The sequence below is a fragment of the Gadus morhua genome, chromosome 2, assembly GCF_902167405.1.
Source record: "Gadus morhua chromosome 2, gadMor3.0, whole genome shotgun sequence".
In the NCBI taxonomy this organism is placed as follows: domain Eukaryota; kingdom Metazoa; phylum Chordata; class Actinopteri; order Gadiformes; family Gadidae; genus Gadus; species Gadus morhua.
The window spans coordinates 52,501-76,916 of NC_044049.1; the positions used below are offsets into that span (position 1 = coordinate 52,501).

Here is a 24,416-nt window from a genome sequence, read left to right on the forward strand (position 1 = left end):
TTCCCTTCAAGTCTGCAGGATTTCTCAATCAGTTCTAAAAAAAAACATGGAGGAAAGGAATGGGGGTGTAGAGGCAATACCTGGATTGACCGGGGACGCCCCCGGCTTGGTGGATACATATCATGTACAAGTATGTGAATGTAACAGGAGACCGTGGCTGCAAACAAAGAAACTGAAGAGCAGAAAGCCTGCAGCCGCCTTTACATCGTTCTTAGCATGAGTCATGTTCACAGCTCCGGGGATGCAGGATGACTCATACCAAATGGCAAATCAAATGAACACATTGCGCACCTTGTAGTCGTGTACGATGCGCTCGGCAACAGCTTTGTCCAGCATCTTCTTGTACCACTCCTGTAAGCGTTTGGGTTTGGGGATTTTCTGGTCCATGGGGTGACAGTGGAAGATGTAGTCATCCCCTTCACTGGGCGGACAGGCCCAGATGTGACCTGTGGTGTACCTGGGGAACCAAACCACAAATATATGTTTAGGTGATGCCAAAACAAGGGCAGAAGTCCGATGCCTGGCTCATCGACACTGCTGACATTACGGTTTGATTTAGGACCTCAATCTGCAAAGTGTAGCCATAGCATCCTATGTCTAGGTTCTCGAGTCTCAATCCCGTCCAAAATAATGAGGCATCAACATTCTGATAACTGCACCCAAGAATGCGTTTTAGGCCAAATAAGATTTCACTCGTTACATTAGATATAGATCTGCATCTCTTTAAACTGGCGTACCCGAGTCTCCGGACGTATTCCAGGTAGCCGATGAGGATCTCGTGGTAGACCCCCGTGCGCAGGTGTCGGGGCTGGAAGAAGTGCACACTGTCGAGGTACGATATGTAAACTCGTCTCTGATTGGGCGGCGGGCAGTCGGAGCCGTACTCCTGGACGTGCATCCCGAAGAAGCAGCAGTCAGCTCCGTCCACGTCCTCAAAGGCAAACAGGGCCTTGGTCCGGTACGGGAAGGACTCGGACATCTCGCCGCTGTCCACAAACCTGCTCAGACAAAGACGAGGACAGAGAGTCACTGGAGAGCTCCAGCGGACCCGAAGGTCCCCGGCCAGACCTACTGATCTCCCTTTGGTCAGGTGGTCGGACCAGAGCCAAGAAGACTAGAGTCAATCCCTGGAAGGAAGGGTCCCTCTTCCTGTTGTCCCCCATGATCCTTAAGAGCTCTTCCTTGCCCTTTATGGGGGCTAGAGGTAAGATCTTAAAATGCCGGAATTTGAAGCCTTTTAAGACTAACTGCTATGCAGTTGAGTTCAGCATCAGAGTGCGCCCTCACCTGGACTTCATGCCCGGCTTGACCTCCACCACCTTGTCCGAGACGTGCACCACCCGGATGGTGATGTCACCCGACTCCGGGTGGTTCTGCCTCTTGAGGTAGTCGTTGACCCGCGTCTCCAGGTAGACGCCCAGCTTGGTGTGCGGGAGTCCTGGACCGCAAGAGAGAGGGAGATGGAGGTTAGAAGGGAGGGGAGCATGGAGGAGATGAGCAGGTGGTTCATGGAGGTAAGAGCGTGTGGGGAATAGAAATGAGTTTGAGGCAACACTGGGAAAACAAGTCCCTAGGGGATGGATTGTTAACTTCAAGACCAGCCCGAGTCGTGCTGTGGAGGTCCCTCTAAATCGGATTTGTCACGAGTTTAACTGCCTGGGCTGCTTTTCCGATCTTTTATACATTCTGGTGCGATGCCCTCAATGTCTTTCTCAATCGATACGCTTGGCTGCACTAGCTTAAAGAAGGTCAATTCAAGAGAACCTCCTTCGACAACGGTTGATGCTACATTACTGGGGGACTGCGGGGACCTAGCTTGAGCAGGCGGAGCATTAAGCCAGGGCCCACTAATGAGGTACAGGCATTATCAGCTCTTGGTCTCCAAGTGTCAAAGTTCTTCCTGACGCAGCTTCACTATTTAAGAGCTTAAGAAGAAAAAACCCGCCTGGACTAATGGGAACTTGTGTCAGACAATTGCAGTGAAACACTATAGACCGCTAACTGGAAAACAAACTCCCAGCCTAGCTCAACCAAACTCAACTCCATCACATTTGATCGGTTTCATATTCCTCAAATCGACTCTTGCTCTCCTTTGTCCCGTTTTGTTTAGTCTTCCTCGTTCTTGGCTGCGTTCTGATTCCTGGACGCTACCGTGACCCCAGCGGGGATCGTTAAACCTCCGTCTGATCCAATGGGATCCAGCTGTCCTGCTCTCGGCCAGAGGACTCCCGGCCGGACAGCAGAGGATCAAACTGGGTGGTAAATCACTTCTGACGCTCCCTGGAAAACACGGTCCACTACAAGGATGCTAAACGCCGCCGTCACCAAAAAAAAAAAGAAGATCTCCATTCGGCATTTGTTTAAACATCTTCAGCCAGACTCCGGCCCCTCCTGCTGACGGAACCCTGGGGTTCAAGGGGGGGGGTCAGATCCTACGCTAAGAACGACCCCTCAGGAAGCTGCTGGGGCCACTGTCCAAAGGAAAGCAGGCAGGAAGGCTCAACACTTACGTTTGGCGGCATATTTGTTCTCTTTCCGCGTTTTGTTGGCCTTCTTGAGGCAGCTGTCGCACGTGAAGCTGTGGAGACAGAAAGTATGTTTGAGTGCGTGTGAAATAGAGCTTCTGGTGGGCCAACGTTGCCTCTGATGGGTAATGAACAGAGTGAATTCAATTCTCATTGGTGTTATTACCAATTACTTTGGGATAGGGTTGCTCGATTATGGAAAAAATCATAACCACGATTATTTAGGTCAATATTGAAATCCCGATTAGTCAAACGATTATTTCTGAGTTTGAAAACATGATGTATTTATTCATCATGTCTATCCCAAAAACACTTTGTACCTGAGAACTTTGAAATTTCGCCTTAAAAAAATACATAATGGTCAATTTTCAAATTTTAGTTAGTGATCACTAGCCACCACACTACCACTGTGAGTGAATCAGTCTCAATGACCTCTTCCCTCACTTTGGCGGACTCATCCCGGTCGGATCATCTTATGATTGATTTCATTATCGTGTCATGACGTCACTTCAGTGATACCATCTTTGAGCTCTGAATGCCATTCCAGAGAGTCGTTTCCCCTGCTGTGGCTCCATGCTGAGCCAACAATAAGCAGGACAGGATCCCAGTGGACTCGGGGCATAGGAGTGCGAGTGTGTGAGGGCTAGCTCACCCCATGGGCCATATGGTGTCGTTATGCAGGACGCAGATCTGGTGCATTTTACGACCACAGTCGGTGCATTCCACCAGCCTGCAGGGGACAGAGGGAACGGCAGACATGTTAGAGGAACCTTGCGGATGGACGCAACTTGGACAAAATCACTGCATTATGCATGCAACACTTTTCCTGAGGACAAACGCAGGGATCATAGCCAGAGAGCTAAGCACTAGTCAGAAGCCTGGCTCATGGGACGTGGGTAGGCAATACCGCCCGATGATAACTAAACATATAATTTAACAGAACGAAACGTATTCCAATGCTAACTTTGTAATATGATACATTAATGAATGAATATATTGATTAATGAGGTTCTGAAGCTCATCTAGAAAGAGGACCGAGGGGGAGGGAGACGTACAGTTCTGGGTCCAGGGTGTCGTTCTTCTTCCGCTGGAACTGGTCTTTGTTGATGGACCTGTGGGGAGGAGAAGGAGGAGGAGAGTGAGGAGGAGGGAACCACACCTGGTGCCTCACCCCGGAGGAGCAGGTTCTGAGGTTCTGAGGCAGAGATACTAGACACCAATAGAAACACATCTAGAGAGAGGGGAACCAATAGAAACACATCTAGAGAGAGGGGAACCAATAGAAACACATCTAGAGAGAGGGGAACCAATAACGCTCTGGTAGAAACTAGTGTGTGATGAGGGAATGTTACAGATAAAAGGACATAATAAAGGCATTAGAACACAACACATGAACACATGAAAAGACCAAAGAAACGTTAGATTTTAATCAATTTACTTCAAGAACAACAAACTAAAGGCTAGATGAACCGGCTTTAAGGTCCGTCAACAGAGGAGGTGTTTAGTGGTCCCGTGGGGGGGGGGGGGGGGATGGGAGGGGGGAGGATGAGAGGGGGGTACTCACGTCTGGGGCTGCGACGGGTCGTCTCCCAGGGAAACGCTCTCGCCCTGGATCTCGTTGAAACACTTCTCACAGAAGTGGTACCTGTCAGCAATAAGCCCAAATTTTGGTGAACTACACCGTTCGCCAACAGCACAGCCAATCACAGTGAGGGCATGGAGACGAAGCAGCCGGCCAATCAGGGCAGGGCGGGCACACGGGAGGAGGCAGGGGGCAAGGTAGACCGTCGTCGGGAGGAAGCAGCCAATCGTGATGCAGCGTTTTTGTGTGGGCGGGAGGTTTTGATTTTGCACGTAAATTTCGGAGTGGATGATTGGTCACAGCAAGCAGGCCAATGCAGACATCACAAGCGTTAAAAGGAGGGAGAGAAGGGGAGACGGGGGAGGGGAGGTAAAACGAATATTAAAAAAGAGTGGAAATTAATTGTTACAGGTAAGGACATGGACAGGTAGAGAGAGGAAGAGGAGGGAGAGAGGAAGAGTAAGGAGAGAGAGAGAGAGGAGGGAGAGGTAGAGGAGGGAGAGAGAGGAAGAGGAGGGAGAGTTAGAGGAGGGAGAGAGGAAGAGGAGGAGAGTGAGGGGGGAGCAGAAGGTGAAACAACCAACAGGGACAGAGAGCCAAGGCAAAGCAAAGATTAGCGTCAGACGTCCAGTGGTCCACAACAACAACAACAAAAACAACAATACAGCAACGTGAGGAGCCAATAGGAGCTGTGGGGGGGAGGGGCTCCCAACATGGATAAAGTGGATAAGTGATAGAAACAAGACAGATAGATGGCGCTGCTACGGAGGTTCATTCATAGAGGGGCCCACTTTCGTCTGCTCGCAGAAAGGAGCTTCTTCACTCTCTATAAATCTTTACTTTTTTTATTTTTAGAGTAAGATGAGTGTGGCTGTGGAGCCAGAGGCCTCGGGCCGCAGGAGGCCAGAGCTCGCTGTATGAATGAACCGAGCGTGGAGGAACTCATCGGACATGAATAATGGAGGATGGAGACCGATCCAACGGAACCATCTGAGGCCCAATCAGAACGCGGCTATAGGGCTACGATGTCATGGCCGCCGAGTGATCAAATATTATGGCGTCGGGGCGGGGGGGGGGGGGGGTCTTTCCGCCTGTGTTCCTGGTTGTGTGCTTGTGTGTTTCTGCCTGTGTGTGTGTTTCTGCCTGTATTCCTGGTTGTGTGCTTGTGTGTTTCTGCCTGTGTGTGTCTTTCTGCCTGTATTCCTGGTTGTGTGCTTGTGTGTTTCTGCCTGTGTGTGTCTTTCTGCCTGTATTCCTGGTTGTGTGCTTGTGAGTCTCTGCCTGTGTGTTTCTGCCTGTGTGTTTCTGCCTGTATTCCTGGTTGTCTGCGCTGCTTACCTGTTCTGGTAGCTGAAGTAGGCGGCGTCGCGCTGGATGGTGCACAGCTGTTTGCCGTAGCAGCACAGTGTCTGGGGAGAGAACTCCAGCTGGGGGGAGCGAGGGGAGACGGAGAACAGGTCAGTGGTGTCACTTCTACACGCACACACTAAACACACAACACTCTCGGCACATGATCACATGACCCAAGTGTATTTTGAGTGTGTGAGTCACAGCCCAAACCGATGCCCAGACAATACGAATAATGACAAAACCATTCCCAGAGGGGACCCCTAAACTCAGACGGACTTTACGTTTACTAAAAGCCTCAAGGCCCAGTGGAGCTGACCGTAAAGTCTGCTCTGTGGTTGTGCATTGGGCCACCTGCGCACTCACCGAGCCACACCCCCACCCCCCCAGACCCCTCACCCCCACCCCGGCCCCCCACACCCACCTTCCGGCCGCAGCAGTAGCCCAGGCCCTGCATCACGGGGTTGATCTCGGCCTCGAACACCTCGGCCAGCTTGGAGCAGTACTTGTAGACGCGGGACGTCTTGCGGTTGTACAGCCAGGCGTTGTTGAACATGAGCCACACGTCGTCCACATACTGCCAGGGCTCCTGGTACTGGCCCGTGTCCAGCTTGCGCTTGATGGTGGACAGGTCCATGGGGGTCTTCACGATGTCAAAGTAGTCCTGCTAGTCCGGAGAGAAGTGAAGGGGGCAGCGGGACACACGGAGCAGAAGGAAGAGCGGAGGAGGAGGGGGGGGAGGTGAGATCCAAGAGTTGTTTTTTTTTGCAGAAGAAGGGTTTTCGTTTGGGGGGGGGGGGGGTACATATCAGGGGGGGGGGCATCGTTTGTCGTGGGGAGGCCGGGGCGGTCGGGGGGAGAGAGCTCCTCCCCCCTCCCTCACCCAGACCTCCCCACCACTCAGACACCAGCTAGCAGACGACTGGACCAACAACACACAGGATAGGACCCGGCCCTGGTGGGCGGGGCCAATCAGACATCAATCATCTTAGAGCATCAAGCCAGAAGTACAGCTGGAACATCGACAACGCTGATGCTACTTCAGCCGGTCCACTACTGCTATTCAGCAGCAGAGCTCGACACCGGGTCGCATCCGGGGTCTGCTGCTGGCGGGCGGCCAAGCGGAGGCGAGCGAGCGGATGGCAGCGCGGCAGGAAGCAGGCGGTACACAGCGGCGCTTGGATTAGCATCACAGCGTCCGCCAAGCTACAGCGCTACACTGGCTAACGCCGCTGCTGCTGAAGCTAAAGCTAGCAACGGTGACCTCTGAGGAAAGGTCACCAGGGGCATTGGGACCCCGGGGTCCGTGAGGGAGGAGGGGTCAGAGGGCGACCCTTGGGGTCAGGGTTCACCCACATCCCAAACCCAGAACTAGAACACGTCCGCTCCGCTGGTCATCGCTGTAAACATGACAGAGTTGGATTTAACGTCGGTACGAAACGTCAGCCACATTACCGGAAGAGCCGAACCCACGTCCACTGCTGGGGTTTAAACCCACGTCTACTGTTGGGGTTTAAACCCACGTCCACTGCTGGGGTTTAAACCCAAGTCCACTGTTGGGGTTTAATCCCACGTCCACTGCTGGGGTTTAAACCCACGTCCACTGCTGGGGTTTAAACCCACGTCCACTGCTGGGGTTTAAACCCAAGTCCACTGTTGGGGTTTAATCCCACGTCCACTGCTGGGGTTTAAACCCACGTCCACTGCTGGGGTTTAAACCCACGTCCACTGCTGGGGTTTAAACCCACGTCTACTGTTGGGGTTTAAACCGGAGGAGACCGAGGAGTCCGGTCGCGTGTCTCCACGCAGCCTAACCCCTCTCCTTCCCGGGGTCGCAGAACACGCCGGCACGCCAACCTGCAGGGCGGCGTTCCTGTTCCGCACCGTTGCTCTGAGTAAGAACAGGCTGCGTGGCTACGTACCTAGCCAGTAGCCAGCACGCGACCTAGCACGCTACCTGGCACGCTACGGCGCAAGGCTTTCTGCTAGCGCTACCGCTCTGTCCAGGAGGTCTGGGTACGCGTCGGGTTGCGTAGCGGGGTCCTCGGGGGGGGGGGAGGAGGGTTGAGGAGGGGGGCCAACGGCCATCGAATCAAGTGGGGCAGTTAAAAATAAAGCGTTGCGCGCTGAGTGAGTATAGAGCCGTATGCTGAGCCACTCACGCCGTGCGGCCGTATGGAGGAGGCTCCCGTACGCCTCTGGGAACCAACGACACCAATACAAGAGCTAATTACATTCCACCAGGTTTGGAAAACGGACCCTTTAGCAAGGCATCGGCTCACCTCCACACAGAACCCCCACCCCAACATCAACACACGACTAACTACTGGTGAGGAACTGAACTAGGAAGCTAGGATGGAGGCGAACACAAATCTAGTGATAAAGTGAGCTTATGGCGGAGAAATGCAGATGATCAGATGACTGGAAGACAAAGCGATGAGACACGAGAGTTTGGTCTTTGGTCCTGATTGATTTGGTTGGTCGTAGAATAATGGGATTGATCAGCAATGTGTTTGGATCAGCGATGTCCATGAGGCAAAGTACTGTTGGTTAGCATGGTTGACCTCCTGGGGAGGGAGCGTAGGTGGAATCTCTAGCTCTGATCATGGAGCCCTTCCGTTATCTGAGGCCTTGCATTTCCCCGTGTGAGTCAGACGATGCTGCCGTGAGTTAAGTGTACGTACGACTGAATGACCTGTGGAATGAATGAAATGTTAACCTCCACCGCCTCCCGTTCATCCTCTTATACACATGGTGAGTGCAAAGGTGAGACAACGAGGTGAGCGGAGAACAGACAGAACAGTGACGTCTATGAGCGAAAACAGGAAACAACAGCACAGACATGATGAATAAATTAAAATGTTTTAATGTTTAATCTAGGCGGAGCAGAAGCAAAAAGAATGTCAGCCAGAGCAGTCCCTTACCAGGTTAGTTTTGTTACTAGTTCGAATACGTACGGGTATTCCCAGTAACTGGGGGTCCACCGGCTGGCGGAACGGCAAGGACTCGGGGTCCTGCCGGTACAACGCCTCCAGGGTGGGCATCAGGGCCTGACGCAGCTCCTCAGGCTTAAAGACTGGGAGGGGGAGAGAGAGGGGGAGGGGGAGAGAGAGGGGGAGGGGGAGAGAGGGGGAGAGAGAGAGAAGAGAGCAAGTGATAAACAAGAGAAAGACTTGGTTAGGAGACGTTGATGAGGAGGCCGATCATTAGAGCCCTTGTGGAGTTCCTCAGGTACGGATTAGGGCTCCCTGGAGAGGGACTGAACCCCTCCCTGGAGAGGGACTGAACCCCTCTCTGAAGGGGGACTGAACCCCTCTCTGAAGGGGGACTGGACCCCTCTCTGAAGGGGGACTGGACCCCTCTCTGAAGGGGGACTGGACCCCTCTCTGAAGGGGGACTGGACCCCTCTCTGAAGGGGGACTGAACCCCACTCTGAAGGGGGACTGAACCCCTCTCTGAAGAGGGACTGAACCCCTCTCTGAAGAGGGACTGAACCCCTCTCTGAAGAGGGACTGAACCCCTCTCTGAAGGGGGACTGAACCCCACTCTGAAGGAGGACTGAACCCCACTCTGAAGGGGGACTGAACCCCTCTCTGAAGGAGGACTGAACCCCTCTCTGAAGAGGGACTGAACCCCACTCTGAAGAGGGACTGAACCCCACTCTGAAGAGGGACTGAACCCCTCTCTGAAGGGGGGACTGAACCCCTCTCTGAAGAGGGACTGAACCCCTCTCTGAAGGGGGGACTGAACCCCTCTCTGAAACGGGACTGAACCCCTCTCTGAAGGGGGGACTGAACCCCTCTATTAAGGGGGTTCAGGGTTACTCTATTAAGGGGGTTCAGGGTTACTCTCTCAAGGGGAGCGAGTCCTGTTAACGTGGAGGGGAGTGACTAAACCTGGGAGCAGAGGACACCCAGAACCTCGGTTCTAGAGCGTTCCTCTGTGACGACACACTGAACCCCGGTTCTAAGAGCGTTCCTCTGTGAGGACACACTGAACCCCGGTTCTAAGAGCGTTCCTCTGTGAGGACACACTGAACCCCGGTTCTAAGAGCGTTCCTCTGTGAGGACACACTGAACCCCGGTTCTAAGAGCGTTCCTCTGTGAGGACACACTGAACCCCGGTTCTAAGAGCGTTCCTCTGGACTCACCTTTCCTCTTGCTCTCCGCGCTGGCGGGGGATCCGGCCTCGCCCTCCTCCTCCTCCTTGGGCTCCTTCTTCACCTCCGGCTTCTTGTCCTCGCCGTTGGTGGCGGTCGCTGAGGGGGCGGCGGCTGCCGTGGACGATGAGGTATCCATGGGCTCGGCTTTGCAGCCGTCCCCCGACGTCTTCTCCTTCTTGATCTGAGGGGGGGCGAGGAGAGGCGGAGCCATGAGTGACTCTGGCGTCACCGAGACCCAGAGAGAGTCCTACGCCCGCGGCTAACCATCAGGATGCCCGCGGCTACGGCTAACCCTCAGGACGCCCGTGGCTACGGCTAACCATCAGGACGTCCGCGGCTACGGCTAACCCTTAGGACGCCCACGGCTACGGCTAACCGTTAATGCGCCTGCGGCTACGGCTAACCATCAGGACACCCGCGGCTACGGCTAACCATCAGGACGCCCGCGGCTACGGCTAACCATCAGGACGCCCGCGGCTACGGCTAACCATCAGGGCGGGGCTAAGGGTCGGGGGGGGGGGGGGGGTCTTACCTCGGGCTTCTCCTCCTCCTTGACGTCCGCCTGACCTTTGCCCTTCTTCCCCGAGGCGTCGCCGTCTCCCGCCGGGTCCGCCTCCTCCTCCTCCTCCTCCTCATCCTCGTCCTCCTGCTTCTTCACCTCCATCTTGACGTCGGCGGCGCCCGAGGCCACGCTGTCGGCCGCCGGCGCCTGGGAGGCGGGGTCGGCGCCACTGCTCACCGAGGGCGGAGTGGAGGCGGGGCCGTCCGCCATCAGGGACGACTTCTGGGACAGCTGGGGGGGGGGGGCACATGGAGGATGAATATACAGCCCCCGTTCAACCCTTCACCCCCCTCGGCCTCGGGGGGCCGCCCCCTCGGCCTCGGGGGCCTCGCTAAAGGACCCCCGGCACTGAGCTAAGAGGAGCCGGAATCTAACCAGCGTCCTTCAGGGGAGGAGCTGCTGGTGTACTGGTGGGTGGAGGAGCTGCTGGTGTACTGGTGGGTGGAGGAGCTGCTGGTGTACTGGTGGGTGGAGGAGCTGCTGGTCTACTGGTGGGTGGAGGAGCTGCTGGTGTACTGGTGGGTGGAGGAGCTGCTGGTCTACTGGTGGGTGGAGGAGCTGCTGGTGTACTGGTGGGTGGAGGAGCTGCTGGTGTACTGGTGGGTGGAGGAGCTGCTGGTGTACTGGTGGGTGGAGGAGCTGCTGGTGTACTGGTGGGTGGAGGAGCTGCTGGTGTACTGGTGGTGGAGGAGCTGCTGGTGTACTGGTGGGTGGAGGAGCTGCTGGTGTACTGGTGGGTGGAGGAGCTGCTGGTGTACTGGTGGGTGGAGGAGCTGCTGGTGTACTGGTGGGTGGAGGAGCTGCTGGTCTGATTGGTGGAGGTCGGCCGTCACTCACCGGGCTGCGTGGCGGCGGGGGCGGGTCATGTGGGCGTTCTGGTTGGCCGGGGGCGGGGCTTGGCCCGACTTGGACGAGGCGCTCCCGGGCCCCTGGGGAGGCTGCAGGTGATTGGCCTTCTCAGAGCCCCCGCCCGGGGGCCCCGCCTGCTGCTGGTGGTTCTGCTGCGGGGCGGGGGGCTGTGGGGGGGGGGGCTGGGTCTGCTGGGTCTGCTGCTGTTGATTCTGTTGTTGTTGATGCTGTTGTTGTTGTTGTTGTTGATTCTGCTGCTGCTGCTGCATTTGTTGTTGCTGCTGCTGTTGTTGATTCTGTTGTTGTTGATTCTGTTGTTGTTGATTCTGTTGTTGTTGATTCTGTTGTTGTTGATTCTGTTGCTGCTGCTGCTGCATCTGCTGTTGATGTTGCTGCATCTGCTGTTGTTGATGGAGCTGTTGTTGTTGTTGTTGAAGCTGCTGCTGTTGTTGTTGATGTTGGTGCTGTTGTTGAAGTTGGTGCTGCTGCTGTTGTTGTTGATTCTGTTGTTGTTGATGTTGCATCTGCTGCTGTTGATGTTGCTGCTGCATCTGCTGTTGGTGGAGCTGTTGCTGCTGTTGTTGTTGTTGTTGTTGTTGTTGTGAGGGGGGGAGCTGCGCGGCGCTGGGCGTGTGTGGCTGGGGGGTCTGCGAGCCCGGCAGCGTGGGCGGGGTCTGGTGCGGCTGCGGCGTCAGGCTGCGGGCCGGCGAGGGGGAGCTGGTCCGCATGGGGGGGCAGTGGGGGTGGGCGCCGGGGGCCGAGGGCAGGGGCCCAACGCTGCCCGGGCCCCCGGGGGCCGAGGCGTTGGAGGCCGACTGAGAGAGGGGGCTGCCGCCTGGGAGGGGGGCCGGCGTGGACATCTGGGCCTGGAGAGAGAGAGAGAGACGGTAAGGGGGGGGGGGGACGAGGAGGGAGGGAGGGGGGAGGGAGGAGAGAGGGAGGGGGGAGAGAGGGAGGATAGGAGAGAGGAGGAGGAAGAGGAGGAGGAGGAGGAGGAGAGGGGGAGGAGAGGAGAGAGGAGGAGGAAGAGGAGAGGGAGGAGGAGGGAGGAGAGAGGAGGAGAGGAGAGGGAGGAGGAGGAGGAGGAGGAGAGGAGGAGGAGAGGAGAGGAGGAGGAGGAGGAGGAGGGAGGAGGAGGAGGGAGGAGGAGGAGGAGGAGGAGGAAGAAGAGGAAGGGATCAGGAAGGGGGGAGGAGGAGGAGGAGGAGGAGGAGGAGGAGGAGGAGGAGGAGGAGGAGGAGGTGGTCCCTGGGGGGTCCACCAGAGGAGCCTCCCTGGGGGGCTACGCGCTGAGGACGGGGGGCTCACCTGCGCCATGCCGCCCTGCGCCCCCGTCTGGTTCATGGGCCCGGGGAACTGTCCTGGGGGGTGGTACTGGTTCTGGAGCTGGGCTGCGCTGGGCTGCCCCATCCTGCTGGGGCCCATGCCCATCTGGGGACAGAAGAGGGGGCATCAGACCACGCCCACCACACCATCAGACCACGCCCACCAGGGCATCAGACCACGCCCACCACACCATCAGACCACACCCACCAGGGCATCAGACCACACCCACCAGGGCATCAGACCACGCCCACCACACCATCAGACCACGCCATCAGACCACGCCCACCACGGCATCAGACCACGCCCACCACGCCATCAGACCACGCCCACCACACCATCAGACCACGCCCACCACACCATCAGACCACGCCATCAGACCACGTCCACCACGCCATCAGACCACGCCCACCACGCCATCAGACCACGCCCACCACACCATCAGACCACGCCATCAGACCACGCCCACCACAGCATCAGACCACGCCCACCACGGCATCAGACCACGCCCACCACACCATCAGACCACGCCCACCACACCATCAGACCACGCCATCAGACCACGCCCACCACAGCATCAGACCACGCCCACCACGGCATCAGACCACGCCCACTCAGCGGGGGGGGGGGGGGGGGGGGCTCACCTGGTTCATGGCTGGTCCGGACGGAAGGGGCGACCTCTGACCCATGGACTGCATTCCCATCTGACCGAACTGGTTCATCCCTGAAGAGACCAAGTCAACATATGAGTGTGTGAGTGAGTGAGTGAGTGAGTGAGTGAGTGACTCAGTCAGTCAGTCAGTCAGTCAGTCAGTGAGTCAGTCAGTGGACCGTACCTGCTGGGTTCTGCATCCTGCTGACCATCTGCCCGGGCCCGGGGGGTCGCACCATGGAGGGGTCGGCATGGGGGCCGTCTGACGGGACAGAAGGACGCGTCAATCAAAGTCCTAAAAGGGGGGGTCAGTGAGATACACCGTCTTCTTCTCCCCTTCCCTAGCTGCTGCAGCACCATAACTCTGAGTTCTTCCTATTTGACGGCCTTCTTTTACTGTGACCCGCCTCGTAGGCCCTCTGGATAAAAGGCTCTGCTCAACAACCCGATGGACCAACGGGAGCTGGAGTTAAACCAACGAGCAGAGAGCGTCTGAGTCCAGAGACCCTCCCACTATCGCCACAAATAGAAGCACAACACAAGACGAGTAGGGGGACCACTCACTGGGCGACTGGCCGGGGCCCATGGCCGGCTGGCCCATCCCAGGGGGTCCGCCCATCCCAGGGGGTCCGCCCATCCCTGGGGGTCCGCCCATCCCTGGGGGTCCGCCCATCCCAGGGGGTCCGCCCATCCCAGGGGGTCCGCCCTGTGGCAGGCCGGAGGGGGGCATGCCGGCCTGGGAGGGCATCATGCCCTGCTTCTGGAGGCGGGTCCTCCTCTTCTCCTCCAGCTCCTTCTGGATCTTGTAGATCTTCTCCGCCAGCAGGTGGTAGTACTCCGCCTGCAGATGGACCACCACCGGTCAGAACGCTACGGCCACAGCTCTGACACAGTACGGTTTAGCTTATAGTACCCCTAGTCCCTCCCCTAGCGATATGGCTCTAGTCCCTCCCCTAGGGCCCTTAGTCCCTCCCCTAGGGCCCTAGTCCCACCCCTAGCCGTATGGCCCTAGTCCCTCCCCTAGGGCCCTAGTCCCTAGCCGTATGGCCCTAGTCCCTCCCCTAGGGCCCTAGTCCCTCCCCTAGGGCTCTAGTCCCCCCCCTAGGGCTCTAGTCCCCTCGCCTAGGGCTCTAGCCCAACCCCTAGGGCACTAGTCCATCCCCTAAGGCACTAGTCCCTCCCCTATAACTCTAGTCCCTCCCCTAGGGCTCTAGTCCCTCCCCTAGGGCTCTAGTCCCTCCCCTAGGGCCCTAGTCCATCCCCTAAGGCACTAGTCCCTCCCCTATAACTCTAGTCCCTCCCCTAAGGCTCTAGTCCCTCCCCTAGGGCTCTAGTCCCTCCCCTAGGGCTCTAGTCCCTCCCCTAGGGCCCTAGTCTTGCGTGTGTTTGTAGGTGAGTGTGCGTGTGCGTCCTACCCGGCTGTTGGCCGACTCGTACATGTCCCCCTCCACCTTGCGGGCGTATGCCACCAGGTTCTCCATCCGCCGGTCCTTCAGCGCGGCCGGGTCCGGGGTGGGGAAGATGGCCTGCACCCTGTAGCGCACATCATCAGGGGTCAGGGGTCAACACCAGGGGTCAGGGGTCAACGCACAACACCATGGGTCAGGGGTCAACGCACAACACCAGGGGTCAGGGGTCAACGCACAGGGTCAGGGGTCAACGCACAACACCAGGGGTCAGGGGTCAACGCACAACACCAGGGGTCAGGGGTCAACGCACAACACCAGGGGTCAGGGGTCAACACCAGGGGTCATGGGTAAGCACACAACACCAGGGGTCCGGGGTCAACGCCACAGACAGACAGACAGACAGACAGACAGACAGACAGACAGACAGACAGACAGACGGACAGACGGACTCACAGCTTGTGCACCAGGTGGTTCCTGAGGTCCTGGGTGATGTCCTCGTGCCACGACTTCCTCATGCCCGGCGCAGAGGGGGGCGTGGCCGTGGGCATGGAGCCCATGCTGGCCATGGAGTCGTTCATCAGGCTGAGGGGAGAGGGAGGGGGGAGAGGTGAGGGGGGGTCAGGACCAGCCGAGCTCCTCCCCAGGTCAGAGGTCAGAGGTCAGGGCTTACCTCTGAGCGTTCAGGTTGTTGTGCAGCATGGCGTCAGGCAGCAGGCTCGACTGCTGATTGGACGACAGCCCGCCTCCGCCGTTCACACCCATGGGATTACCTCCTGAGAGAGAGAGAGGGGAGAGGAGCGAGGAGAGGAGCGAGGAGAGAGACACACACACAGAGAGAGAGAGCGAGAGAGGAGAGAGACACACACACACACACAGAGAGAGAGAGAGCGAGAGAGAGGAGAGAGGAGAGAGGAGAGAGACACACACACACAGAGAGAGAGAGAGCGAGAGCGAGAGAGAGGAGAGAGGAGAGAGACACACACACACACAGAGAGAGAGAGCGAGAGAGAGGAGAGAGGAGAGAGACACACACACACACACACACACAGAGAGAGAGAGCGAGAGAGAGGAGAGAGGAGAGAGGAGAGAGGAGAGAAGAGGAGAAAGAGGAGAGAGGACGTTAGGACACTGGGCTCCAGGGGACTGACAGACAGCCGACCCAGACGACAGTCTAACTGAGCGGTCAGAGAGCGACGGTGCGGCCCTCACCCATGGAGTTGAGGGCCCTCATGCCGGGCTGGCCCCCCATGGCCTGGCCGGGCCCCTGGGGCCCCTGGGGGGGCAGCTGGTTCCCCTGGTAGGTGAGTCCCAGCGCGGCGTAGGCCCTCTCAATGGAGCTGGGGTCGATCTGGCTGGAGGGGTTGATGCTGGCCGCGTTGGGGGGGCCCCCGGGCACCGGGGGGCCCAGCGCGTTGACCAGGCCCACCCCCGCGCTGCTGAGGAGGGCTGCAGGAGAGGGGAGGGGGGGTTACAATGATCTATAGGTTATCATCCTCACACACACACACACACACACACACACACACACACACACACACACACACACACACACACACACACACACACACACACACACACACACACGGACACACACACGGACACGGACACGGACACGGAGCACTCACACTGCTGGTTCCTCTTGTCTCCGGCGTTCTTCAGCGGCAGGCAGACCGGACAGTCGTGCCGTGTGCAGTTCTTCCAGTGAGAGATGATCTGTCGCGACGAGGCACAGTGCGCCACTGCAGGAGAGACCGGGGGGGGGGGGGGGGACAGTCAGGGGACAGAGGGTGAATGAGATGAATGAATGACTAGAGGTCTCTCGGAGGGGTGGGAAGGACCCCTGCTGGGTGGAGTTGAGCAGGGATGAGTTCACCAATCTCATGGTTCACCAACGCTGCATTTATTGCGTTGTTTAAATTGATACAAATCTTCAGGCTAATTGGTGAAGCGTGGGGAAGGGGATAGATGGACCATGGTACCATACTTTAAACCCATCCATACACACCGGGAAGAGGAGCTTATACGACCAGAGGCAATCACACAGAGAATTAGTGTGAGGCTTCTGAATTAAAACAAACAGACGCTAAACAGCGATGTGTCACGCAGTACAATGGTCATCAGCGTCCAGATGGACTGTAGGACAGTAGGAGGTAGCAGAGGACCACTCACAGCAACAGAGGTATAGATGGGGATCTACTCTTTAATGACTTATCAGAATGGAGTTGATCCGGGGAATAAACGGTGTAAGGAATGTCATCCAGCCTTACAGTTGGGGGTAGGGGTTAGGGGTTGAGGACCAGTTGGACCAAGATGCCAGGGCTTGATTCCCGAGAGCCATGTCACTCTTTAATATCACCCACCACCTGCCCTCCCCATCTACGTTCATAGACCCTTCTCCAGATACTCTGACCCCGATGGTCGTGTGTTGGGTGGATGGACCGCTCCACCCGTTCTAACCTGCGCTCTGAGCGGGGTGGAGGCGCTGTGTGCGCGGCGGACTCACCCTGGCAGGACTTGCCGGCCTGGCAGTGGGTCATGTGGTTCAGCACGTTCTTCATGGTGCGGCAGTGGGGCAGGTTGCACTGCCTCACCTCCCCGTTCGCCTGCTCCCGCCGCTGGCACTTGTGGGCGTGGAGGAGCAGGACCAGCTGCTGCTGGATCAGCTTGCGCTTCTCGGGGTCCGCCGTGGGGGGCGTGGCACCGGGCCCCGCCCCCACCACGCCCAGGCCCACCGGGGACCCGCCCGCCACGCCGGCCGCCGCCGCCGCCCCGCCCACTGGCACGCCTCCGGGCGACTGGGAGGGCTGGGGAGAGGAGGGGGGGGGGACAGAGAGGGAGAGGACAGAGAGGGAGAGGTCAGAGGTCGAGACACAGCCGTTACCCGGACCCACTCTGGGCCGTGTGGCCTACAGGCGGGAAGACGTCTGGTTAACGAGGAGGAGCGTTAACGAGGAGGAGCGTTAACGAGGAGGAGCGTTAGCGAGGAGGAGCGTTAACGAGGAGGAGCGTTAACGAGGAGGAGCGTTAACGAGGAGGAGCGTTAGCGAGGAGGAGCGTTAACGAGGAGGAGCGTTAGCGAGGAGGAGCGTTAACGAGGAGGAGCGTTAACGAGGAGGAGCGTTAACGAGGAGGAGCGTTAACGAGGAGGAGCGTTAACGAGGAGGAGCGTTAACGAGGGCGTCCACAGGAGGAGGAGGACTGAGCAGGTGAGGGTCGCTCTCGTTTCGTCCGTCTGGTGTTGGTCCATACGTTGCACTGATACTCTTTTACTCCAAGGCTTTTCCTTTGTGCTTCGGCTCAGGACAGGACGTGTTTTGCTCCAGACGACCACGATTGCAGCGGATTCTCTCTTCTTGCATCAGAGCTGAAGCGCCATGGGGGTGGAAGTACTCGTCGTCTTATTCCAAAGACTTGTCCGCTGCCACGGCAACATGGCCGTCCCGACGCTGCCGCGCGGGCATTGTGGCGGCGGACTTCTTTAGCACATTAAAAAGGAAACCATGTTTCCACCTCCATCAACGAATGCACAGCCCTAACTGAGGACTTGAGTCGTACTTTTTTTGGGCAGTCCGCGTGTTCCAACCCCACCGTGTCTGACCGACCTGTAACCGTGTAGAGCTGGCGGGATGCTCCTCTCAACAGCAGTCTTTATGTTACATCCATTGGGGACATTTTGAAACAGGACATAGCCGCTTCAATTGTGTTTCAGTTAAGTCACTGTTTATGGCAGGGCACTTTGTAATTTGCCGATTAGGTAGGATGTGATCATTAGATTGCTCTACATGGCAGAGTGCTGCTGCTCAACAGCTTACACTGAAGGCCAAGTCCACAACCAAGTCCCAGTGCCATGGGCAGGGATACAGCGCTCACTAACTGACCGCTAGAACTACGGCCCACCAGATGGACGGTTGTTCTGGGCAGAAATGCTTGGCAGGTAAAAATACAAATATAACAAAGATAAAGGATGTTTGATTCCTTCAGTCAAATCACCGTATCACCCCGGCTCACAGCTGGGGGGCTTCTACCTGTTGAGAGAGAGCGAGAGACAGAGAGACAGAGAGACAGAGAGACAGAGAGACAGAGAGAGACAGAGACAGACACAGAGAGAGAGACAGAGACAGAGACAGACAGAGAGAGAGAGACAGAGACAGACAGACGGAGGCAGAGACAGAGAGACAGAGAGAGAGAGAGACACAGAGAGAGAGACAGAGACAGAGACAGACAGAGAGAGAGAGACAGAGACAGACACAGAGACAGAGACAGAAACGGAGGCAGAGACAGAGACAGAGACAGACGGAGGTCTCTCTTACCATCCCGGACATGCCCTGCCCTGGCGACGTCTTCTTGTCCATGCTGAACTGGGCGGCCAGGCTGTTGGGCATGCCGGCCTTGTTCTGAAGCCCTGCCCCTGGGAGCCCCCCAGCCGGCTGCTGGCCGTACGGGCCGCCATAGGGGACCGCGTTGGCCATCATATTCATCTGGAGGAGAGGGGGGGGAGGGGAGAGGAGAGAGGGAGGCCAAATAGGTGTTGAATGCATATTTGAGCAGCATGTATTTTCCAGTTTTGTACACTGCGGTACGGGAAGGAAATTCGTTCAATATACAATACAAAATCGAAAACATACATATGCATCCGCTATCAAGATTCGACATGAACAAACATGTTATAGGGTACAAAACAAATTCTGCTCTCTAAGAAAGTCCACACTCTGGTCGTGTGAAGGCATGTTCCGCAATCGAGAAGGCTGCAAGCACACGTTTTAACGGCCGCATTCAACCCTGCTATATTCAACCAGTTCTCCTGCGATCACGCGGGTTAGTTAAGGGTTAACTAACCCGGATCCACAAAGGGCCCACAAGTATCGCCGGACTCCACCCGATACGCCTCATTGATTGTTGTGACGCGTTTGGCGCTGGGAACAGGGATGGAGCTTGGCTTCCAGCACGCAGTGGAAACCAAACACCTACCGTGGTCATGCAGCTACAAACCTCCAACAAGTGGCCACGACGCTTATTTAGAGCCCATATTAATCCGACAAAGATGATGCTGGTTATCTGTAGAGTCCACAGATCATCCGAGGGATGTCGTGCTCCGTAGTGCTGAGGCCAGCGGCTTCGAGGTCTTCCAGAGCTCCATGGAGGTCGTCTCCTAACCTCGGCCCCCTGTGGCTCCAGGGACCGTCTTAAGGAGTCTCAGCCCTGTCCAGCTAGCTTACAGAAACGCTAAGCTAGAGGTGCAGTGTCACGCTATATGTTCAAGTAACTGCTGGAGCAATAACTGCATAACTGTTTTTCATGATAGGGGAGGCAGAAATATGTATTTGAGCAATGAAATTCTTCAGTGGATGATGAATATCAACTGACAAACGCAAAGATTTCCTAAAACAGCTATACCAAGGGCTTGTGACTGAAGATTCTCATTTTTGGGATTACCAAATTTAGTTTGCTACGTTACAGCTGCTCGAGGATACTGCTTAGACCAAACCTTAGACCAGGGTTAACTAACCCTAACCTTAGACCAGGGTTGACTAACCCTTACCTTAGACCAGGGTTAACTAACCCTAACCTTAGACCACGGTTGACTAACCCTAACCTTAGACCAGGGTTAACTAACCCTAACCTTAGACCAGGGTTAACTAACCCTAACCTTAGACCAGGGTTAACTAACCCTAACCTTAGACCAGGGTTGACTAACCCTAACCTTAGACCAGGGTTGACTAACCCTAACCTTAGACCAGGGTTGACTAACCCTAACCTTAGACCAGGGTTGACTAACCCTAACCTTAGACCAGGGTTGACTAACCCTAACCTTAGACCAGGGTTGACTAACCCTAACCTTAGACCAGGGTTAACTAGCCCTAACCTTAGACCAGGGTTAACTAGCCCTAACCTTAGACCAGGGTTAACTAACCCTAACCTTAGACCAGGGTTGACTAACCCTAACCTTAGACCAGGGTTAACTAACCCTAACCTTAGACCAGGGTTGACTAACCCTAACCTTAGACCAGGGTTAACTAACCCTAACCCTAGCTGAACGGGCCCCTCCCCGACAGACGGCGGCGTGCGTACGGAGCCCCTCCCGACAGACGGCGGCGTGCGTACGGAGCCCCCCCCCCCCCCCGACAGACGGCGGCGTGCGTACGGAGCCCCCCCCCCCCCCCCGACAGACGGCGGCGTGCGTACGGAGCCCCCCCCCCCCCGACAGACGGCGGCGTGCGTACGGAGCCCCCCCCCCCGACAGACGGCGGCGTGCGTACGGAGCCCCTCCCGACAGACGGCGGCGTGCGTACGGAGCCCCCCCCCCCCCGATAGACGGCGGCGTGCGTACGGAGCCCCTCCCGACAGACGGCGGCGTGCGTACGGAGCCCCTCCCGACAGACGGCGGCGTGCGTACGGAGCGCGGCGCCGCGGCCTCACCTTGTTCAGCGCTCCGGGCTGCTGGGGTCGGATCCCGGTGGGGCCGCCGGGGCCCATCTGCTGCCCTCCCGTCTGCCCCTGCAGGGTCTCGGCCAGCAGGTTACCGCCGCTGCTCATGCCCCCGTTGCCGGGGTACCCCATCCTGGGCGAGCCGTTCATCATCTGCCCCCCCATCAGGCCCTGATGCTGCTGCTGTCCGTTGGCCTTGTGGGCGTTCATCATGGCCGCCCGGTTCATCCCGGACACGCCCCCGGCCAGCGCGGCCTGCTGCTGCATCAGGCCGGCCTGCCCCCCCTGAGGTCCCACGCCCTGGGGGCCAGCCGCCGTGGCGTTCATGCCCCCCATGAGGGCCATGGAGGCGCCGCCGTTGCTGGGGGCCCCCTGCTGGGGCTGGGCCCCGGCCCGGAGGAGCTCCGACAGCTGCTTGTGTTTGGCGGCGGCGTCCTGCCCGCCGCTGCCCCCCATGCCCATGCCCATCCCGGCCCCCAACCCCCCCAGGCTGGTGTGGATCTGGTTGAGGTCCCCCCCGTTGGCCAGTCCCAGCTCCGAGGAGTTGATGAGCTCGTCGGGGAGGTCGTGCTCCAGGTCGAAGAGGGAGCCGAAATCTGGAAGGGGACAGAGACACGGAGCAGGGGTTAGACCAGAGGACGACGGGGACACGAGACGCCTGCTGCACCTCCGACCGCAGACCTCCGTCACTAGAGGCAGAGCTACAGACCACAGACCTCCGTCACTAGAGGCAGAGCTACAGACCACAGACCTCCATCACTAGAGGCAGAGCTACAGACCACAAACCTCCGTCACTAGAGGCAGAGCTACAGACCACAGACCTCCGTCACTAGAGGCAGAGCTACAGACCACAGACCTCCATCACTAGAGGCTACAGACCACAGACCTCCATCACTAGAGGCAGAGCTACAGACCACAGACCTCCGTCACTAGAGGCAGAGGTACAGACCACAGACCTCCATCACTAGAGGCAGAGCTACAGACCACAGACCTCCGTCACTAGAGGCAGAGCTACAGACCACAGACCTCCGTCACTAGAGGCAGAGCTACAGACCACAGACCTCCGTCACTAGAGGCTACAGACCACAGACCTCCATCACTAGAGGCAGAGCTACAGACAACAGACCTCCATCACTAGAGGCTACAGACCACAGACCTCCGTCACTAGGGGCTACAGACCCCTCCATCACTAGAGGCAGAGCTATAGACCACAGACCCCTCCATAACTAGAGGCTACAGACCACAGACCTCCATCATTAGAGGCTACAGACCCCTCCATCACTAGAGGCTACAGACCCCTCCATCACTAGAGGCTACAGACAGACCCCTCCATCACTAGAGGCTACAGACCCCTCCATCACTAGAGGCTACAGACAGACCCCTCCATCACTAGAGGCTACAGACAGACCCCTCCATCATTAGAGGCTACAGACCCCTCCATCACTAGAGGCTACAGACCCCTCCATCACTAGAGGCTACAGACCCCTCCATCACTAGAGGCTACAGACTCCTCCGTCACCAGAGGCAGTACAGACAGACCCCTCCATCACTAGAAGCTACAGACCCCTCCATCACCAGAGGCTACAGACCCCTCCATCACTAGAGGCTACAGACCCCTCCATCACTAGAGGCTACAGACATCGTCTCCAGGGCTCCCGTCCCTCTCCCCGGAGCGGGGGGGGCAGTCAGGCAGAAGCGACGGCTGGGAGTCGAGGCCCTCTCCTGGGCGCCAGCCTGCGGTTTGATGGGCCGCCAAACACGAGGAGAGCATACAGTAGGCTGGCGGTGTGAAGCCACAGAGGTAAACACACCGGGCCGGCCTTATACTGGGCCCAAGCACTGGCCAGAACTGGGAAGGACTTTGAGAAGGTGCTTAGTGTGTTGGGATGGAGGACCGATATGTATGGCCTTGTGGCCTCAATGCTGGTATTTTGATAACAAGTGAACATATTTGTGCATATTGTTGTTTAGCTTATAAACAGCCTTATGCCATCGATGTTCAAAGCCCACATGATTCTGGGTTCAACCGCTGGAAGACATTCAAACAAGTGCTGTGGGACATACGACTAGACGGAGGTCTCTTCTGACCTGGTCCCAGTACAGCTCACACCTCATTCTCTCGGTCATTAAAAAGACAGAAACTTGTCAGCCATTTTAGTATCAAATCTATGGTGTTCAACCTTCAAAAATGTAAAGAATAATTTGTGGAGAGAAGAATTGTATTAATTTGTCTTTCAATTCAAAGAGATATAACAGGAAATAATATCTAAGCAAAACAAAACCATTGACTTACTATACTCCAAATACTTTACCAAAAACAAAACTTGATTAGCGATCCACCACACTATTCCTCATCAACTTCTAGGTTCCTACATTTTGAAGTCATGTTATAATGCTGCAAGACTCCACTTTATTTAGATAATCTGCCACACAAAGAATACGACAGAACGTGTCGTAAAATACTTGATCATGTTCTCTATTCAGGGGACTCAATAGATGGACGCAAAAGAGAGACAAGTCTTAAAGACCGAGAGCCAAAACTTGGGAGACCTGAACTCTGGTCTCAACATGTCCTGGATCATGCCACGGCCGGGTCCTGGACCACGCATCCCCCGGGTCCCTGACCACGCATCCCCCGGGTCCGGGCCACGCAGCCCCCGGGTCCCGGACCACGACGCGCGGTCCTCCCAGCGAGACAACAATGCTTTGCGCAACTTCTCCATTGAAGTGAGGTCCAAACAATGGCTAGCTGTTAGCAACAGTGGCTCAATAAAACCGTGTTATTTCGACCATGTTACGACACACAACGTCCCGGGGAAACACAAGTAGTTCACCGTGGAACGGTTCACGGTTCAAAACACCGGGACCCACGTTATCACATGAATTGCGGTCATTTAAACCTCAAGGCAGCTTAAGAAAACTACGTTGAACCGGCAACGGTATGCTAGTCGGCAATGCTAGTCGGCGCTAGCCCTATGGAGTACCGTTATTTTCTGCCGTTTCTAATCGACTTTTCGCTCGGTATTAACCCGCACTTTGCACTCATGTGAGGGGGGACGAAGGCGATGTGTGTCGTTTGGTTTATTCGGCTTCGTGCTTTTACAAAGTGAGCCCGCCTGACACACAGAGCGGCGGCTCAACTTGAGGGAACCGGGCGACCTGACTTCCATTGTCTGGATGTTCGTCACCGGCTAGTTAGCCAGATGGGCTACTAGCGCTGGACAAGTTCTGCACACACACACACACACACACACACCCACACATATACACGCACGCACACACACGCACCTGGGGGGGCAGCACCCACACCCACACCTGGGGGACAACACCCACCCGGGGATCAGCACCCACCTTGGGGGGAGGGGGGCAGCACCCACCTGGGGGGAGGGGCGCGCACACACACACACCTGGGGGGCACACACACCTGGGGGGCAGCAGCACCCACCTGACCCCCCCAACTCTCACAACATGTCTTTACTCCATTTACCACGGTGAGCCGGGCTACCCAGGAGCCCTACACTGTGGTGGGTGTCGACTTGATGGAGGTCTTTCCACCAAGTTAGGCTTCTCCACTGCAGG

At 57.0% G+C, this 24,416-nt stretch overlaps 1 protein-coding gene across 1 annotated transcript in view; it reads right to left on the reverse strand.

Moving 5' to 3' along the window:
- ep300b (EP300 lysine acetyltransferase b) overlaps positions 1-24,416 on the reverse strand; it is a 32,873-nt gene that overhangs the window by 6,258 nt on the left and 2,199 nt on the right. Inside the window, 26 exon segments of the mRNA XM_030342041.1 lie at positions 292-457; positions 738-998; positions 1,288-1,438; positions 2,511-2,578; positions 3,178-3,255; positions 3,581-3,637; positions 4,090-4,170; positions 5,446-5,534; positions 5,879-6,118; positions 8,412-8,530; positions 9,605-9,797; positions 10,149-10,409; positions 11,016-11,019; positions 11,493-11,893; positions 12,336-12,458; positions 12,995-13,074; positions 13,187-13,264; positions 13,567-13,843; positions 14,418-14,535; positions 14,865-14,993; positions 15,082-15,184; positions 15,621-15,857; positions 16,037-16,150; positions 16,915-17,215; positions 18,722-18,889; positions 20,829-21,433. Of these exon segments, the coding sequence (XP_030197901.1) occupies positions 292-457; positions 738-998; positions 1,288-1,438; positions 2,511-2,578; positions 3,178-3,255; positions 3,581-3,637; positions 4,090-4,170; positions 5,446-5,534; positions 5,879-6,118; positions 8,412-8,530; positions 9,605-9,797; positions 10,149-10,409; positions 11,016-11,019; positions 11,493-11,893; positions 12,336-12,458; positions 12,995-13,074; positions 13,187-13,264; positions 13,567-13,843; positions 14,418-14,535; positions 14,865-14,993; positions 15,082-15,184; positions 15,621-15,857; positions 16,037-16,150; positions 16,915-17,215; positions 18,722-18,889; positions 20,829-21,433 (4,502 nt within the window).